The sequence below is a fragment of the Phalangium opilio genome, unplaced genomic scaffold (assembly GCF_054372755.1).
Source record: "Phalangium opilio isolate 3A_F unplaced genomic scaffold, DU_Popi_V2 ptg000022l_1, whole genome shotgun sequence".
In the NCBI taxonomy this organism is placed as follows: Eukaryota; Metazoa; Arthropoda; class Arachnida; order Opiliones; family Phalangiidae; genus Phalangium; species Phalangium opilio.
This window is the reverse complement of record NW_028324154.1, coordinates 239,019-257,839: the sequence shown is the minus strand read 5'-3', so window position 1 is coordinate 257,839 and position 18,821 is coordinate 239,019. Positions and strand designations below refer to the sequence as shown.

The window sequence follows — 18,821 nt, the reverse complement described above, 5'->3', positions numbered from 1 at the left end:
CAGTTGAGCTAGCCCATTTTCTGACTCGTTTAGATAACAAACTTCTCACTCGTTTATCTAACGCACCTTGTCAAGTTGTCACTCGTTTAGCTAACCCACTATCTCATTCGTTTAGCTAACTCACCTTCCCACTCGTTTAGCTAACCCACTCTGTCACCTCTAACTCGTTTAGCTAACCCACTCTCTCACCTCTAACTCGTTTAGCTCACCCACCTCGTCACTCGTTTAGCTAACCCACTCTCTCACTCGTTTAGCTAATTAATTAGGCTTAAGAAGTATTTGAATAATTACGCAACAACATCGAAATGATTTCTCATAAATTTCTTTTCACTAAAATGTAAAAAATATTAAAAGTTAATGTTTAAATTAATTTGACTAGCACGTGCGAACTTTAACAAAAACCCACGCGTAATATTATTATTATATTTATATTTTTATTATTATTATTATAAAAGTAGCTGGTTCAACTTAAAACAATTGAGCCTCTTTCTTCAAGTTGGTTCGTTTCCAGGACGCCAAGTTATTAAACTCGTCTTTTGACATTTGAAACACATTCTGAAAAACACCAATTCGAAATTAACCCTATTCCAAAAAATAAAAAAATACCCTAATTGTCAGGCTTTTACTTACGAAAAAGTCATTATCGTCCAAATAAACTTCCAAGTTGGATGCATTGACGCCTTCCGGTAAAGGTTGCGCTCTCAGTTCGTCCAACTTGTAGTATTTGCGATCCAGCTTCCCAAGAACGTCTTTAACGAGACACGGATGCCTTTGCTTCGAAAGGGCTTCATTCTGGGAACTGACCCGAACAACTTCTTGGACAGTTTCCCATTCGGGAAATAAGTTTGTGAAAACTAACGGTTCGCGACCAGCGTGAATGACGTAGGCTTTCGGCGGCTTCAACTCATTCGCGACTGCAATTAAAAATTAACATTAAGAGTCTCGCGCATTCGTTAAGTCGTCTTAAATTATTTTTTTTTAGCTACCTCGACAATATTCGAGCGTCGTCTCCATGGCGCATCTTCTATCCATATTAAACCTGTGATTGGCTGATCCGGTGGCGACATTCATCGTCTCTTCACCCTCGGGCCACCAACCTTGCCATAAAAATATCTCGGAATTGTTGTCCAGTAGGAACAATGCTGAAACAAAACGAAACAATCAATTTTGCCCCTGGCCCATGAGAGCTTCTTCAATCGGCTACGTACCAGGCTGGGGTACTCCGTAAATGTCACTCTGTAAAAAGGGATAAGCGCACGCGTGCTTCGTCGTCCCGTAAGAACAAAATATCTCGCTGGCTTCGAACACTCCGTTGATACTCGTCATTCGAAAGAGTCGCGGAGTGTAGTCGTAAGACAGAATGCCTAATTGGGGTGGACATTAACCTACAGGACTAAGCTAAGGCGCACGTATAGTTACTTTTAGACAGTGAAAAATAGTTCCTCCTTTTCTTTCCACCAATGGCCGACCAGTATTCCTTCGTTTCTTGTCCCTCCTCTGTCACCTTGATGACAAACTTTTCCAAGTGCTGCGAGAACATCATTTCTTCCGGTCTAGTAAAATGCGTTCATCTATACTAAACGACTCGCTAGTGTGTTATAATTTCCACTAATTCCTAAACCCTCCATTTCCTATCTTGAAGCGTAAATAGGGTTTCAAATTTAATCCTAAAACCGATTCAATTAGTACAGAAGTTCGTAAAATAAGATTTTATAACAAATTATAAACATCGTACACCGGTGTATTGCGGGTAAACGTTCTACAGGGGCCCTTAGGAAATACATTATTAGTTTTACCCCTGTAAGTCGGCACTCCAAATTTTAGATTTAGAGCGTATTTAGGGTTTGACATTTGATTGCAAAAACGAGCTAATGACGGGGAAATACAAAATTAGGTATACCTCGTCTCCCTCACGGTGAAATCTTTTAAAATTTACACTAACGTCAGATAAGTGCTTCGTGAACACATTAATTAATTAGCCCTTGTTTAATTACGCGCAATTTAACAAATAATATAGCAACGTGGCCTGATAAGAGAATAAGATCGGTCGGAGGAAGAAGATGACTTTTATTATTAAAATATCAACTTACTTGTCCAAAATGTTTTCCACGGCCTTATCGGCAACTTTCTTGGTTTTCCCGTGACACTTGGAACCGTGCCATTGAAATATAATTCCAGTTTGGACATTGACCAATACGAAACTGCCTCGACTTCTCAGCGATTGACAGCCATTGTTGACCTCGACTAGCGTAGCCTCGGACGGAAATTCACCACGAACCATAAACAATTTCCAAGGTCCTGAACAAAATAGATCGTCCCTCAATACGTATACTTACGTAACGAACTTCAACACGCAATGACCCGATATTTACCTGGAGTGTTAGTTTCGGCGCATTCCCGTTCGCCCAAGTACACCACCATTCGACCTTCAAACACGTTTAAAAAACACGGCGATTCTTTCCCTTGGACCACTCGAACCTTATTTGTTAAAGGCAAACAAAACGCGGATGAATACACGCGGTGGCAAAATGAATAGAGTAGGAACTCGCGAGTACTTACTTGAGGACCTCGTTCTTCGTCAAGCTCAACGGTCATGAGAGCAGAGGCGCCTTTCTCGGTGATTCTAGAATTCTTTCCTTGCCAAAAGAAATAGGCACAACGACTTCGACCCGTGAAAGAATGTTTAGAAACGTTCCCGTGAAAATCGCGACCAATATGCATCAAGGTGTAATTCCATCGTACGACGTAAGTGTCACCGCAATGGAACTGTCCGTGGCTCTCGGGGACCAGTCGCTGGCGTTCGTATTCCAATATGTGCCAAACGTCGACAGATTTCGTGACAATTTCAAAGTTTCTCCGTTCCTCCTCGTCGTAATACTCTAAGCCTCGGCCTAGATGACTCGCTTCCAAACACAAGTCCGGTTCTTCCGGTTGCCAATTGAACATTTCGCTGGCGTCAAAAGCTTTCAAGTCCGCGATGGATTCCGTCTTTTATGGGCGGCCAAAAGGTTTGGTTAATGAAAATGTTAATAAAGCTAGTTTATGGTTAGAATAGAGATACGTTCGTTAAGCCTTGGCTAGCTACTTGATTTCATTTTTGTTAAGCCTACTTTTTAAAAAGTCTAAAATTGCGTTTGCAAACAACATGGCCGCGAAGACGTAAGCTTTAAAAACAAGAAAGGCTTTAGACATAACAAATACAAAAAAGCGACATTAATTAATTAGTATATTAAATAAAGTTAATTAAATTAAATTAGAACTACAGCGTGCCTTATTTTTTAAATAGACTAATTAAAATGAAGTCCATCCTTAATCTCGTGTATTTCAAATTGAGATTTATATAACTTTAAAAACAAAAAGTGTTTTCTGCCCGCCCCCCTCTCATAGAAAGAAAGAAATACATTTCAAGTTTAAGAAAACTTAAAAGAAAGTGAAAAAAGCAGAAATAGTATAGACATACAGAGATAGAAATCAAAGATACCAAAAGTATATAATAAAGCAAAAGTATAAGGACTTTAGAGGGGTTTATAGCCAAATACTTTGGGTTAAAACTACTGCAATATAAATATCACGTTTTATTTTGGAATATATACCAAAGAGGTTATCTAATTTAATTATTTTGAAGTATGTTTACAAAGCAGTAAAAACGCTATGATATTTGGTGACAGAATAAATTAAGCGTTAAGCCTTGGTTGTAAAATTATGAACTACTTTCTTCACTATCACTAGATTCGCTAGTTTCCGAAGAGTTATCGCTTTCGCTACTTTTACTGACTTCCTTTTCAATTTTAGATTTTGGCTTAGTATTCTCATCACCTTTAGATTTTGTTGCGTCATCCACTTTAGGCTTAGCCTTATCTTTCGTAAGAATATCCTCAAGTTTAGCCTTAATTTCTTAATTTTTAGGTTTAACATCCTCATATTAAGGCTTAGTATTATGATCGCTTTTAGATTTTGCCGCGTCATGTTCTTTAGGCTTAGCTCTATCTTTTGTAAGAAGATTATCTAATTTAGACCTAATTCCTTCATCATTATGCTTAGCTTTATCTTTCGTAAGAAGATTATCTAATTTAGACCTAATACCTTTATCTCTAGGCTTAACTTTATCTTTAAGAACATCTTCTAATTTACTCCTAATTCTATCATTAGGCTTAGCTTTATCTTTCGTAAGAACATCTTCTAATTAAGCCCTAATTTCTTCATAAGAATTAGGCTTAGAATTTTCAACGCATTTATATTTCGCCGCGTCATGTACCTTAGGCTTAACGCCTTTCTGAATTTTAGGCTTAGCTTCATCTTTCGCGAGAACATCCCCGAGTTTTGCCCTAATCCCTTCATCTTTAGGCTTAACCTCCTCCGATTTAGGTTTAGCGTGTTTATTCTTAATTTCATCTAACCGAGCCTCAAGTTTTTCGCTTTTAATTCTGGCCATTTCATCATTACTTATAAGTAATTGACTAAATTGTATTCTGTTATTACGTAACTTGACCGCGAGATTATCTTCATCAGAAGAGCCTTTCTCGGAATTAACCTCCACCACCACCTTATCATGATTACATTCGTTAATTACCTTGTTACATTCTTCGTCTTGACCTTTAACCTTGATAATCCGGGTCAAATCTGGCCAATCCGAGAACTTTTCCCTGAAGAGAACGGGTTCCATGTGTTGGTTAATTTTGGCGAAAACAACCCAAGATGGCCGACTTGACGACTTATCGGCTAACGTTGGCGTGAAATCCTCTGTTAAAATTAGTGCCGCGTTAGGCTTAAATATTCTAACTATTAATTTGAACAAGAATATGAATGGGGGCTTACCACTTGGTATTCTGGGGCACAAAGGGTTTATATCACACTCTGAATAATCGTACCCTTGATCAAATAATTCTTCGGCCAATCGCCCCACGCTCTTTCGTTTGTCAAATGGAGCTTGTTTGCCATTCCAAACGTAGAACTCGCTGCCAAAATCAAATACCGCGATCTGATAATAAAAATAAAATTAATTGTAATTAAGCCTAAATGCTTCAATTTCCTTTGGCTCTTACCTCCTGTGAGTCCAGAATTTCAATTTTAGGCAAGCGACCCCAAACGCCTTCGAGAGGAACTAAGGCGTCGTCTTTTAAAGTGTATACCTTGTTCGTACTGATTACTTCCGTTTCGTAAATCTATCGTTTCCGGATTTTAATCGGTTATTTGTATAAGCTATCCTTTGATAAAACCTATTTGTCTTACCTCGTCTTCGTGAGGTGGACCAGCATTGGATGGTATTTTGGAATCAGTTCCGAGTAATTCAAAAAATTCTGCGACTTGTTTTTGATCGGCATTTTTTTCGTTATCAATTAAAATTACTTCCGCGTTTCCTTTGAAGCACAGATCTTTCTTTTGTTGAATAACGGAGGCCACTTCCGTTACTTTGGCACGTTCGATCACGTTCGTGAATTCGCCGACGTAACAGATGATTTTCTCGGGCGTGATTAAAACGTAGCTATCGCCGGAATTGACCGAAGCGGACGTGGCTTCCACTAGTCTCGTTTGAACGTGACGTCGACCTTTGACTTGAACCAACATGACGTCGCTGTGAGGTAGTAATGGGCTCGCTTCTATCGTTCCTTTGCGTAAGGAGATGGACTTGAAGTCTTCCGTACTGGCTAAACCGGCTAAAGCCGAGAGGCACTTGCTGGAAGACTTGGCCACTAATAAGTACCATTTATCACACTTGATTAAAAATGTTAACGGTCCCTGGTAGCGTTTTAATAAGACTTAAATTTGAAAAAATCTTAATTGATATACCTTCAAAATTAACCAACTTACTTAAAACCCATCAGTTACACGTTTAAACTTTAAAATTGTCCTATTATTCGTTCAATTACCGGAAATAACATTTTAATAATTACTTACGTTGCTCAATTTGAAGTCTTTTCACTTCCTTCTCGGCAATTCCGCTTTTAACTTCCGTGTACTCTTGCTGTAGATCGGCTCTGGAAGCCAAAGCTTTGATTGGATTACGCGTAGTGGCCGCGTGTTTTCTGCGTTGCTTTTGGACCGTCCTTTTCTGGACCAGCCTATATAAGCCATTCGTAGTTCTGAGCGTCGGCATTCCTCGCTAAATGCGCTAATTAAATAAGTACGCTTACATTTGATGGGATTGCGAAGCGACTTCTTTAAAGACGTCTTCGCTAATGACGAGTGTTTGCGACGTGGTCGCGCTCCTGTCCACTTGGATTCTCTGGACCAGCCGGGAATCGAAAAAAGAGCTAAACGTCTCGTTATCCGCTTTTGGCACTAAGACACGCGAACTAGGAGAATCAGTTTCGTCCGAGAAACTATCGTCGTCCGATGATAAATCTGTCAACCACATTCGAGAATTGAGATGACATAATTATTAAGAAATGGTTGGGAAACCACATTTGAGGTTGACATTACCTTTTAAGGCAACGGGCATGGACTTGCTTTTAACTAGAGGCGATATCCCCTGAGGAAGACCTTTAACAGAGCTGCTAATACCATCGAAATCATTGGTGTTTTTCGCTAAATTATTTAAGAAGAAAGACAGACTCTAATCTGAATCTCGTAAACATTATTGGGGATGAGAAAACAGAAAGCGCTTTGTCGATATAAAAACCACGGTATTCACGAATCAAGGCCATTCGAAATTTCGTGAGGGGGAGAGAAGCCTACGTCAAGGTCATTCGAAAATTCACGAGGGAGGGAGAGACGAGCCTACGTGAAGGCCATTCGAAATTTCAAAACACCATTTAAAGCGAGACGAGCCGGGGAAGTAAAGGACGCGTATTTACCTAACCACTTTGTTGGTGGGTTTTAATATGAAATCCTTACCTTTGGAACTAGAGAAGGCCATTGGCGTTGGCATCTTTTTCTTGCGGTCAAGCACCGTAGTGGTGTGAGGAGTTTGCACTCGACTTCCGGGTGTACTACCTTCGATACCCGGCGTTTGGACGGTAGCTAAAGGATGCCCCATTTTCCCGGCCACTGTGAACTTGACCGCGTCTTTCTCTTCAACCCTTTGTTTCCATTGAGTGTCAGATTCCTCTAATTTACTTTTCAAAGCTAAGATACTAGCCAACTTCTCAATCTGTCACGATATGTCGGTAGAAATTGTCACGGGACACAAAAGAAAGCCAGAGTATATATAAAAATATATAAAACTTACCGAAGTTGGAGTACTTGGCGTTTGTTCATCTCGAAGTGGATTAGGAATTGGCGCCACGGCCTTTGGCGTTTCGGGTTTAACCTCGCAAATTCGTTTCTGCCAATCTTCGGTTCCACTGCGCTGCAAAGCCGCTAATCTGTAAAGAAATGGCGCGAAAAAACGGTGACCCATACTTCAAGACTGAATTGTTGCAAATTAATTAGGCAACAGCACATTTACGTTAAAAGGAAAAAGCATTGCCGCAAAAAACAATAGAAAACGGCTTTGTTTTGGTTTTGTTTTTTTTAACAAATAATAATAAAGAGGGGAAATTTTTTAAATAAAAAAGATACATTCGCAATGGAACATTACAAATTGATAAGCCGAAATAACAGAAGAAAGTTTCGGCGAAAAGTTGGTGAAAAGGTCAACAGGGTCAAGGGGGGTTTCAGTGTTCCTACCTATCCGCGATGATTCCTTTCTTGGCATCCTTTTCAAGGTCAGCGGCCATCAGCACGGGTTGAGTCAGACTACGTTGGCGTCCTTGTTTCTTTTCATCCTTCGAACTGTACTTGGACTTAAGGGTATCCGAGGAACTAAACGACCTCCCTTTGGTGACCTCAACTTCCTCTCTTTCCGTATTTTGATTTTCCGGCGATTTCCAGAAGCTTTTAAAGACAACTGATGTTGAATGCAGCATGGTAAAAAAATCAACCGTGTCTACGATTTAAACTAAAGGGTTGTCCTTCAAGTACGTGGCATTAACGGCACGTGGGCCGCTTTACACCGTTTATAAAGACACTGCCCCTGTTGGTGGTTCCACACTTAGTTTTAAATAAAAAAGAAACGAGACACCTACGCCAGCCATTTCAATATACAAGTTCGTAATAATAATATTTTGCAACTATGTTGGAACGAGAACGTCTAACGTCTAGATGCCCAGTCATTAAATTCATTGAAGCGTAAATAACAAGTCCGATTATATCGAACGAAAATATTTCAAAATTCCCAAAGTTGTAATCGTTTTCAAATGCGTAAAAACAAGCCAATTTTTCCCTACAAAAAAATTTACCCTAAAATTCTTACTTAAAATAAAGGTAAAAATAAAAACCAAAGTCTTACTCAATTTTCCTTGATTAGATCAGATTTAATTGCGCAAATTTGTGAAATTTAAAATTAAGTTACGCGTTAAGCAACACTAACAACACTCGTCGCGAGGCGATTCGGTGCGGTGTTAGACGCGCTTGAAGTATTACTGACCCGATGTATAAAATTTATTATTTATTATTTATTATTAATATTATTATAGATAGGTCCATATATGTATCGTGTAAAAAAACTGGGACTCTAGGCCTATATACAATAAAGCGCTACTGAAATCCAGAAACCTTGAGCTACATCACCATAAATGAATAATTGGTCCCCCAAAAAGTTAGCAAACATAAGTGATATATTAAACAATAAGTAAGACACTGAAATAATTAATTTATTTAGGAAAGTTTGTGATATCAATTTAAAAGAAATGGGTATTTAAAAATAAGTTCCGGGCGGGTTCGTTTTGATTGGGTCACCCGAAATCATGTTTCATTTAGAATCACATCTTTATTGAAATATATTTAAACGAGTTTTCTTAGCTTAACCAACCATATTGTCACCTTAGAACAATATTAGATGTTTTATTTGAATATCGAAGAGTTATTCTTGTAGTGAAGCAGACGATAAGATATCGCGGACTTATATTATCATACAGGTGTTAATTTAGTGATAAATTATATCATATGAACGAGTACACAGCTAGGCCTACGTTGAGATAATAATTTCCCCCCAACAATACTTGACATATAGTGACGCGGCGCTGTACTACTAGGGCTACCTAGTCAGAGTCACGAGATATCTCACGCTGCATGGAGATACGCGGCTTTATGGGGATGACAACGCGCGTGTTATACATATACTTAACAGTACTGTTAAGGGTAAGTGACGCAGTCACTCTGAACTTAACTAGGCCGCGATATAAATTTATAAGGGGGTACTGGTTTCGCGCGTCACTACGTCATTTTCAACTTATATATTTTAATAAAACCAATAAGGTAAAATTCAGACCTTTCTTCCTTTTGACGCATTGAAGAATTGTACTTCCTCTGGACAGCCAAATTCGTTATCTTCTTAGGCATGGCCGGTGAATTACTTCCGGTCATCTGATTGATGACGATATGACTCTGTCCTCCAGCCAAGACCGTCTTGGATTCGTCCAAGTCATTCTCATCGCCGCTTTCGGACTCTTCCGAACAGGAAGAAGACTCGCTAGTGGACATCTTAGCCTCTTGTTTCGCGACTACTTTGGTGACAGTCTTAGGAGAGTTCCCGCCAATTTTCTCGTTCGCGACGCTTGAACGATAAGAGCCCGACTGCGGTGATAAAGCCACAACGTTGGCCCCGTTTTGCGACGTTGGCGTTGAAAACAAACCTAATAAGTCCATAAAAAAACAAGATACTACGTCAGATATACTTACTTCACTTGGGGGAAAGTGGTCGGCGCTTACTTTTAAGGTCTTGTTGGACATCGCGAGTCGATGGTATGGACGAATCGTTTTTGGAAAATAATTCCTTGGCAGATTTTAAAATGCAGGCGGCCAAACCGCCTTTGCTACCACTTTTGGATAAACAGCTGGCTTTCTGAACTTCTTCAGTCGTTATGGGTTGCGTCCTGAATCGAGAGGAATTTCCCCTGTATCGACGGATCGAAGGACCCCGATTTAGTTCCGGTTTCTCGGCTTCAATTTCCGCCTTCGATTTCTGAGTGAATAACTTCATTTTTTCGACCAGACTAAGTTTGGACGGTTCTTCAGTAGGGGAAGCTAATTCCCCCTTCGAAGTAGTCTGCGTCAAAATTATATATTTGGAATCAAAAATCTAAATCATGAACCAAAATATCGTCACAGTGTTCTAAAGCCGAACGCATCTCGCAATAAGTAAAATCGGGGATCAATGATCTTACCTTTTCATCAATGTTCGCCACAACCTTGCCGATTTTGGCAGCTTCGTAAACTTCATCTTCGGTGACGGGTTGCGTTTGTGACCTGGTTAAGCTTCGCCTCTTCAGAAATCGATTTCTGACGGAGGAATCACTTCCGCTTAGTCTTCGTGGCTCGGCGGACGCTTTGACTTTCTCGGCTTTTGGTTGAAACAAGGAGGCCATGGCTGCTACGCTCAATTTGTTTAATTCGTCGCTACTTGAACTTTGTGTCCCTTCAGATTGACCTTCTTGATGGTTATCGGAAGACTCCGAGGAATGATTGGTTCTTCCCTCCTCGGACTTCTCAGCTTCCGCCAATTCCTCCACCGTGATTGGTAGAGTTCTGTACCTGGCGTTATTTCGTCTGTCTTGACGTTTATCGAACCTTTTCTTGCGTTCAAAACGGTAAGGCTTAGGGTACTCGGGTTTAACGAGACCGAGTACTTCCGGTTCCAAGGGTCTGGTGGGAACAACTGTGGTTATTTTGGGTATGATTTGACCTTGCTCGAAGACGTCCAAAGAGGCCTTTTTCATAATCAAAGCCCTAAAGGCTTGGACAGATTCTAAACTGTCAGTTTCCTCGACGTCTACTTGGGTTACGGGTTGGGTTCGATAGCGTTGGGCACTGCGACGATTAAAGCGCTCTATAAGTACGTGAACTGGTCCGACACCGTCGGTCACTTTTAAACCACCGCGGCGAGGGAAGACCCTAAGAGAGCAAAGAGACCCAAGCCTTTAAATTAGCCTACAATTCCTTATCCTGTAAGATGACGTAATAGTGCACCTTCAACAATGAATACTTACCCTTTAGCTGATTGATTCTTTTCCAGTCCAAGTGAAGTATCAGGTTCTACCTTGGAGGCAAGTTCAACTTCGACTGAGTTTTTTCTCTTCAGTATGGTAGGCAATGGTTGAAATTGAACTGGAGACTGGTTGTGATTTGTTCGGAACTGGTTTTGATATCTATTATCAGTATCGACGGAACCTCTTCGACCTTGAAAGGCTAAATTGGAAGGTCGATTCGAGGTCACCATACACGAATCCGATACGACGGCGTCTTCGGAATTGCGTTGATTTGGGTACGAGGAAGAACTTGGAAGTAAACTCTTGCTTTTCAAGATGGATGGTTTTGATTGGTTGTCCACGTCACTCTCTTCGGCTTCACATCCCAATGACTTCTTGAAAATGGAGCGGATGGCCGATTCTTGAAGGCAACTTTCGTATTTACGGTTAAGTCCTAAGACATCTAAGGCGGTTGAAGGTTCGTCCAAACGGCGACGCGGTTTTAAAATTGATTTGGGTTTTTCGTCCCAATTGTCCTCGTCGCCTTTCTTCTTTAGAATGGGTTTCTTGGGTTCGTTCCTTAACCCTGGAAGGTCGACCAATTCCTCTTGGCTATATCTCTTTTCAAGTATCGGTTTCGGTACTTGGTCAACTTGAGCGCCCGACACGACATCCAAATCTTCTAAGTATCTTTCAAGTATCGAATTAACGGAATTTCCTGTTTCTTCAAACGAGTGTTTCTTCAATATTGGATGGACGATGGCCTGGTCAGATGATTCCTTCTCTTCGGAACTTCCTCGTCTCTTTATGATCGAGGGTTTGTTATCCAGTTCCGATTGGGCAACTACCGGTATAGATTCTTCCAGTGGAGATCTCAAAGGACGCAAAATGCTACTGCAGATAACATCACGAGGTTCGTCATCGATGCTACGTCGTTTTAGAATTGGGACCTTTAAAACATTCTCAGAGAGCTTCTCGACCACGGAATTTGACGAACACGAAGCCTGTTTCGGGCTTCCTACATTGAACGAAGTCAAGAAAATTACTAGCTAACTAGCACCAAGTCTTTAATTACAAATACCTTTAAGTACTGAAGTGAAGCGCACAAAATTGTCGACTTCTGGTAAAACTCCAGAAGTTGGGGTAGGTGAGACGGTATTATCCCGACTCCTATCCGGTGGCGTCGGGAAGATATCGTCGTTCGAGGAATTGGCTTGTTCGATGGCTTTATTTTTATCTTCAAGTACTTGTACATCCGTGGAATTTATCAAAGAACCCTGGCTTTCAACGGAAGTTGAAGTCGTCGAACCCTGGTGGACGTGTTTGACGATTGATTCTACTAGGACGGGTTTCGGTTCTTTAGGGGCAATTATTTTGTTTGGGGTTGACTTTGGCACTTTTTTGAGCGATGAGAAAAAGGAGGTCGGTGAGGGAACGGGAGTGTGACGTTGTTGGACTTTAAGTACTTCTGGTATATCTGGTTTCTTCAAGGCCCCCGGTTTCACGCGTCTTGAACTGTTTAAGTCCGCCGATTTCTTACTCGTCGATAAACTACCCAAGGTTTTATCCGGGGACTCTCGTTTCTTGGTTAAACTCCCGCAAGTTTCGCGCTATTTTAATGAAATACATACCAGATAAGAAATGGTGTTGGTGCCAAGATTTGTCGGTCTCTACAATATACAAATGAAAATAATTATAACAGTACTTACTGGTGAATCTGAGAAGGATCCTTTGCGATTTATTGGTTGTAACGCGACGCGCGTTGTCAACAAGGACAAACTTTCGGTGATGTTTGTTTTTGTAACGTCATTTACTCTCAAGGAAGCCGACCTGGCGAATGGATTGTCACGCTTATCTAACTTATCCGAACCGGAAGTTTTTAAAGATTCACTTGTCCGTCGAATTTTGCGACTGCGTACTCTAGCAGCTTCTGAAAAGTAATTTTAGAACTCATACCTAACTAATTTAAAATAATTAACTTAACGTGGGACACGAATTCTACTTTATCAATAATATAATTTAAGTTAATAGCTAACCCAATCTGTAAATTAAATTATATATTATCTTTCAAACCGGAAGTTAAGGTACAAGTATAGAAATAATTAAATTATTATTATTATTAAAGTCAACAAAGTCACGGGATGTACCAGACTTTATTAAAAACATCATTCGAAAAAGGGAAAATTTAGAGTGTTTATTTTCAAATTATATATTTCCTTTGTTAAAGTCTGCTTAACTTAAAACGGGTATTTACTTATGTTTGAACTATGCGACGTCACCCCACCCTATAACCTTTCCCTTGCCATATCTCCATTAAAAATTGACACACGACAAGAATCAAGTAACAATTAAAGTCCCCATAATTCTTAGACAAGATAATTTTAATTAATTTCGTTTGTTTCCTGCTTTAATAATCCATATTTAAGTTACAAAGTCAGCTTACAAGTCTTAAGTAACTTAAGTCTTTCAGGGGAAATTGTCCCCCTTTTGGCGCCGCTAATTTTAGATCCGACCAAACTTCTTCGGGTTTTGAAAAAAATAAACCGCAAACCTAGCTGCGGCATCTACAGCTTGGAAGTTGTTGGCCTACATTTACAGCGTTTAAAATTTCGAGTTCCACGAAAAAACACCACCATTTTTAGTTGTTTTTTTTCTAAAAAAAATACTATCATCATAATTTGTAATTAGAATATTTCATATTAAGGTTAAGAGGGGTCAGAAAGACGGACAAACTTAGGAACGGCATAAGGTAGAGAGAAAGAACCGAAACAATTTAGCCGTATTGAAATAAATCAGTTTTGGTTGCACCCCGAGGTCTTAATAATATTGCAGTTTACTAATACGATATTTTAAAGGCGTTGAAACTTTGCAACGAAATTTTGAACGCCGAATTTCTAAAATAAAATCAACTTTAATCTGGGTCAATGTTTAAGTGATTTTCAAAAATTTGGCCCGAGGTTACTGCAACGAAATTTTGAACGCCGAATTTCTAAAATAAAATCAACTTTAATCTGGGTCAATGTTTAAGTGATTTTCAAAAATTTGGCCCGAGGTTTACTATATTATTAAAGATTGGTGAAATGGGATACGATTTTTCAAGGATAGCCTAGAACGACATTACTTACACAATGTGCATGGTTTAGCTATTTGATGTATTATTAATTGCGGGCTGGTTTAGGGAAAATGTTACCTTAGCTAAGATCAGCGAGATCAGGAAGTTTACTAACTGATAAGAGGATAAAACTGCTAAAAGGATAAAACTAATCTAAAAACGTTGATCCAACGATAAAGATTTATTATATCTTAAGTAGGGTTGGTACTGGTAATTGGGAACACTTTTTACAAATCTTTGAATAACTTCCGTGGCGCTAACGTTAGACACCTGAAACTTTCAGAACATGAAATTTGATTCTTTAGGCACAATTCGCTATGTTTTCAGCTTTTTAACCCTTTTAAATTTTGCACAATATCCTATTGCCTAAACCCCTTAGAGGAACCCAAATGTGAACAATCGCCGGTAAATGTAAACACCCTGACTCTAAATAGTGAACGCGGGACCCAAATGTGAACACCAATGCTAATCAAATGGGAGGAATAAAAAAGGCCCTAGGAAAAAAGCTACCAATACGTAGGGCCTAAATTCATGCACCTGGATTAAAGTTTACGCAGATTTGATAAGTGATAATAGGATAATATAATTAAAAACAATACCTGAGTCAAAATGCTCAATAATTTGTTGAGAAGTCACATTTTATTCAGTCCCTAGCGTAACAGCTGACTCGGTTTGCCGTTTTCCCGCCCAATAAGTAGTGGTAGCTACGGCCCTCTTACGGCTAAATTGATAACTTTGCTAAAGGCGCGAAATTTGAGTATTTTTTGGGTCAATGATGTATTTTAAAGTTAATAGTATCCGAAAGTAGCTTGTTTACACCACTATTACGTTTAATCTTTTAGTAAAATAGCTTAAAAAGGATTCTAATTAACCTTGAAACGTAATTTTCACATTTGCAATTTTTACTTGGTTTTTTCCAACTCTATATTTGAATCGAATTCCGAATCGAAACCACAGATTATAATATCAATTTTATAGCTAAAAACGTGATCTATCTAATGGTTAAAGGTTTGTTATCGTGGGATTATTGTAACTCTCGCTAAAGCTTATTCCCCGATGGTATTGTATTAAGAAACACCTAAAATTGGCATCAACTTAAGTTGATCAGTCCGAGTTGGTGCGTATATTGGTCCGTATCTTTCATCCACGTATTCTTACAATATTCTAACCATTTTTATCGTAATCCTCGATATTCAATCTACAAATTGAGCCCTTTTAAAAGGAGTTTGAGCCGCCCAAAAATTAGTTACAAAATTGTAAAGAAAAAGTGTTCACAATTAGAATCGTTCCCAATTACCGGTACCAACCCTACTTCAAAACTTTCTCCAAATGCTAATTTGCCAATATGATATAATATAAAACGAAACGAGATTTACCTCAATTCGAATATCATTTAAACCTTTATAATTAATGTTAATTACTTAGCGTATTTGAAACTAAACTTAGGACGAGTCATCCGTACTTGTTAGCAGCTCCACCGAATTTCTCAATTTTTAAACTGAAGTGTTAAAGATATTCCCAGTTTTGTTTTTTTTTAAAGAAAGTTTATATTTTGAGGATGCCAAATCTAATTTTGTTCCTTGGATAATAGCCAACTGGTACCACCATAAGTTAATGATAACATCTTAATAACTTTAACACTTAAATGTAATTTCATTTGGCGTTGTCAATCCTTATGTTTACTGTCTATCAAACCTGCTGTTATATTTTACAACATAATAAGGTTGAATTTTGAAAAAACAACAATACAATAGAGTGGTATTAAGATGGGAGGAGCTACGGGACGTGACGTCAATATTGGTATTCTAAATTGCATGGCAAGAGCTGAGGTAAGAGATAGAATGGTGTGAAGTCAGAAAAAGGTTCGTAATAGCAGATAATAAGAGAGAAACTTGTAGCTGATCTCGTTTAACTTATTGGAAGAAATTATTAACTTATGTTGCGAATTACACTTTGCACTACTAGCAAGGCTTACGAGAGCTTTCTATTTCATATGAACCAGGGCCAACACAGAGTATAATAGCGGACCCCAACCGGTTGCTTGTGTCATCATCTAGGCTCTAAACAAACTTCTACATTGGCAACTTGAAGTTTAGGCAACTTTTGACACCCACGCGTCTTTAACTCAAACAAGGCACAGCTGACGAGTTAAAATTTATAAGAAATATTTCTTACCGTGAGCTTCAGATGGAATAGGTCGAGGTTCGTCCAGTACATTTGCACGGTTCAAGTTTAACTTTCGTTTCCCACTTTTATCCTTGGCTTTTCCCAAACTGGACACTTCCGAAGCGTCACTGGGTACGTCATCTTGACCAATTTTTGGAAGAGAACTACTACCGGCGATCTTATTACGATTAAAAATAGATAACCATTAATTTCAAACGAGCCTCGCTAACTAATATCCTAACCGAGGATAGAATAAGCCACCAATAGGCCTAGACATACTAAAATAAGGAAGACATGTCTGAGGAGAACAAAGCAATTACGCGTTAACAGATAAAGATAGTATATTGAGGCAGACCAACGAGACATGTTCATATGATATGAAACGGGATGAAATACTGTAAGAACTTACATTTTTGGACGCCGTTAGATTATCGTTCAAGTCGTTTGTAATTGACTTAGGATTGGCTGATGATGAGGGAACGCGAGGGACATCGCTATCAGATGCTGTTATCTCGCGAGAGCACGCGTTGATGTCTGTACCACGAGATAAGCTATCCGCTGTTTAAACACAAAACAATTAAGTCATTATTAATTACACATGCTTATTTTGAAACTGGCTGGTAAAATTTGAGGCCAATTATCTTATTTGTGTTGCTTGGCTTTCAATTTTTTCTGGATTTTAATTAGGAATTAAAATATAGGGAAGGTCTACTTAATGTCTACTCGATTGTACTGAGTTTATTTGAAAGAGCAAATTTATCAAATTTGGGTAGATTACACTATGAAATGTCTACTTTAATCGGCTATTTTTAATTTTACTCTAAGTAATATAGATTAAATGATATAATCATTTAAAGAATACAATAGTTTCGAGAAAAAACATAATCGTAGGTCCTAAAGTTGATTGGATTGCGGTGAATATACTACAGGTATGATTTTAATAAAACTACAGGATAATATTTAGCCGAATGTCATTTTTTAGCGGTAATCTCAAATTTTTAAATCTTTATTAGATCAAAAGATATAAGCAATTAAAGTTGGTTGAAAAATATTTCCATTCATCCAATGAAGGACTTTAGTAAGTGTAACTTAGAAATGCGTATACTTTTACATTTATAGAAGCTAATGTTTCACATCTAATTAAGTTTTCAAGGTCCGCCTAAAGTAGCCCTGTAAGATGAACTCGGATTGAATGAGAAAAGGCAGAATCAAACAGTCTCGCAATAACCGCTTTCAAATTGAAATTTAATATATTCAAGACATAATTTGTAAGGAAATCGTTAATTCTTTTTTCTCTTTAAAAAAATTCATTTAGGACAGAGGTTAAAGGTAACTCACGAATAATATATTAAAACGTATATTCATACTTACAATTATGTTTTACGATTTTTGGTACGTTGTTGCTAGAAGCGGACGCGGCTTGAACTCGCAATCTGCAAACCCATAACTTCTTAAATTATAAAGTAAAATCAAGAAGCGATATCTAGTTAATTAGGGAGAAGGTATAAATTCGCGCCACATTAATAACCCAGCTTTATCTCCAGTCCAAACGCACGTAGGTCCGGAGTTAATCCCCGCCTCTAAAACAACCAGCATCTCATTGGTTCTTTAAAACTCAAGTCAGCGCGATGCGAATGAAAAAAATTACTTCTATTATCCGACTGAGGTGGGGCGAAATAGCCCGGCCTCCTTTTACCCCCCCCCCTTTTTGTATTTTGAAACGAGGGACTGGAACTATGGCGCGCGAGTGAATACTTAAGTATCCTCTACCTTCGCCCTAATAAACTAGATATCACTTCTTGGTAAATAAAAATTAAAAAGTTCAGTATTTGTGGTCTCGAATAACTAACCCACTCATAATAAAAATAAAAGAAATGGAAAAAAGAATATTATTTGTTTAAAAGAAAGTTGATTAAAAAGAAATTTCTTCCATTCAACTGATTCATTTTCTTTGAAATAATTTCAAAATGAAAATGAAATAATAACAGAACAGGAATTAACAAAAACAGGCACGCTTCAGCGCAGGGGGTCGAGACCAAATTAACCTCAATTTGTTTCTTTGTAAAATATAATACAAAAAAAATTTAGCCCTCCGCCTCTAAAGCCTAAACTCGCACCCATGAACTGATTCAATTTAACCCGGCATCCATTCTAAATATTTGCAAAAATTCAAATTGGACTCACCTAGACGCCCGTGTTGACCTAACTAATCCAGGGTTGATAGACGCATTGTTGGTCGGCGGTATTGTACCAGTATCGGAGCTTTCATTCGGCTCTCTTTTGATAATTCTACGTTTAGAAGAAGGCGGTTGTTGACTCGATAAAAAGGCACTTTCGGCGGTTGTAGTATCTTGATATTGTTGTTCCTGTTGTTGGATACCTCCATCGATATCCGAAGCCGTTGTTTTATTCGATTGTCTCAAGGAATGTCTGAAAAATTGGGGCTCGGTACTCAAGGCGTTCGTTTCGGGTTCAAACTTTATTTTGGCTTCGTTGAAACGAGCTTGGTGTAATTTACGACGTTCCTCTTTGATCTTGGCTACCCGGTCAGGGTTAACCGAGGATAAGGTACTTGGCATGCTGTCCGAACGGGGCAT

General features: G+C 38.7%; 3 protein-coding genes across 3 annotated transcripts; all 3 read right to left on the bottom strand.

The window, feature by feature from the left end:
* Positions 1 to 468: 468 nt before the first annotated feature.
* Positions 469 to 2,904, bottom strand: LOC149694564 (supervillin-like). The gene is made up of 8 exons (XM_089867417.1): positions 2,560 to 2,904; positions 2,373 to 2,478; positions 2,091 to 2,298; positions 1,420 to 1,553; positions 1,209 to 1,364; positions 987 to 1,142; positions 631 to 914; positions 469 to 555 (listed from the first exon to the last, which is right to left on the bottom strand). Exons 1-8 carry the CDS (start codon positions 2,719 to 2,721, stop codon positions 469 to 471), a joined length of 1,293 nt encoding a protein of 430 aa, XP_089723543.1. The 5' UTR covers positions 2,722 to 2,904.
* A 1,856-nt stretch (positions 2,905 to 4,760) lies between these two features.
* On the bottom strand, positions 4,761 to 7,197 carry LOC149694563 (supervillin-like). Its single transcript, XM_089867416.1, has 9 exons — positions 7,183 to 7,197; positions 6,835 to 7,090; positions 6,421 to 6,525; positions 6,132 to 6,342; positions 5,896 to 6,059; positions 5,230 to 5,690; positions 5,043 to 5,162; positions 4,816 to 4,978; positions 4,761 to 4,765 (listed from the first exon to the last, which is right to left on the bottom strand). The coding sequence occupies exons 1-9, from the start codon at positions 7,195 to 7,197 to the stop codon at positions 4,761 to 4,763; spliced, it is 1,500 nt and encodes a 499-aa protein (XP_089723542.1).
* Positions 7,198 to 8,994: 1,797 nt separating this feature from the next.
* Positions 8,995 to 18,821, bottom strand: LOC149694562 (uncharacterized). The gene is made up of 10 exons (XM_089867415.1): positions 18,409 to 18,821; positions 17,596 to 17,657; positions 16,634 to 16,782; positions 16,234 to 16,402; positions 12,656 to 12,876; positions 12,028 to 12,556; positions 10,968 to 11,964; positions 10,146 to 10,872; positions 9,691 to 10,027; positions 8,995 to 9,614 (listed from the first exon to the last, which is right to left on the bottom strand). Exons 1-10 carry the CDS (start codon positions 18,819 to 18,821, stop codon positions 9,196 to 9,198), a joined length of 4,023 nt encoding a protein of 1,340 aa, XP_089723541.1. The 3' UTR covers positions 8,995 to 9,195.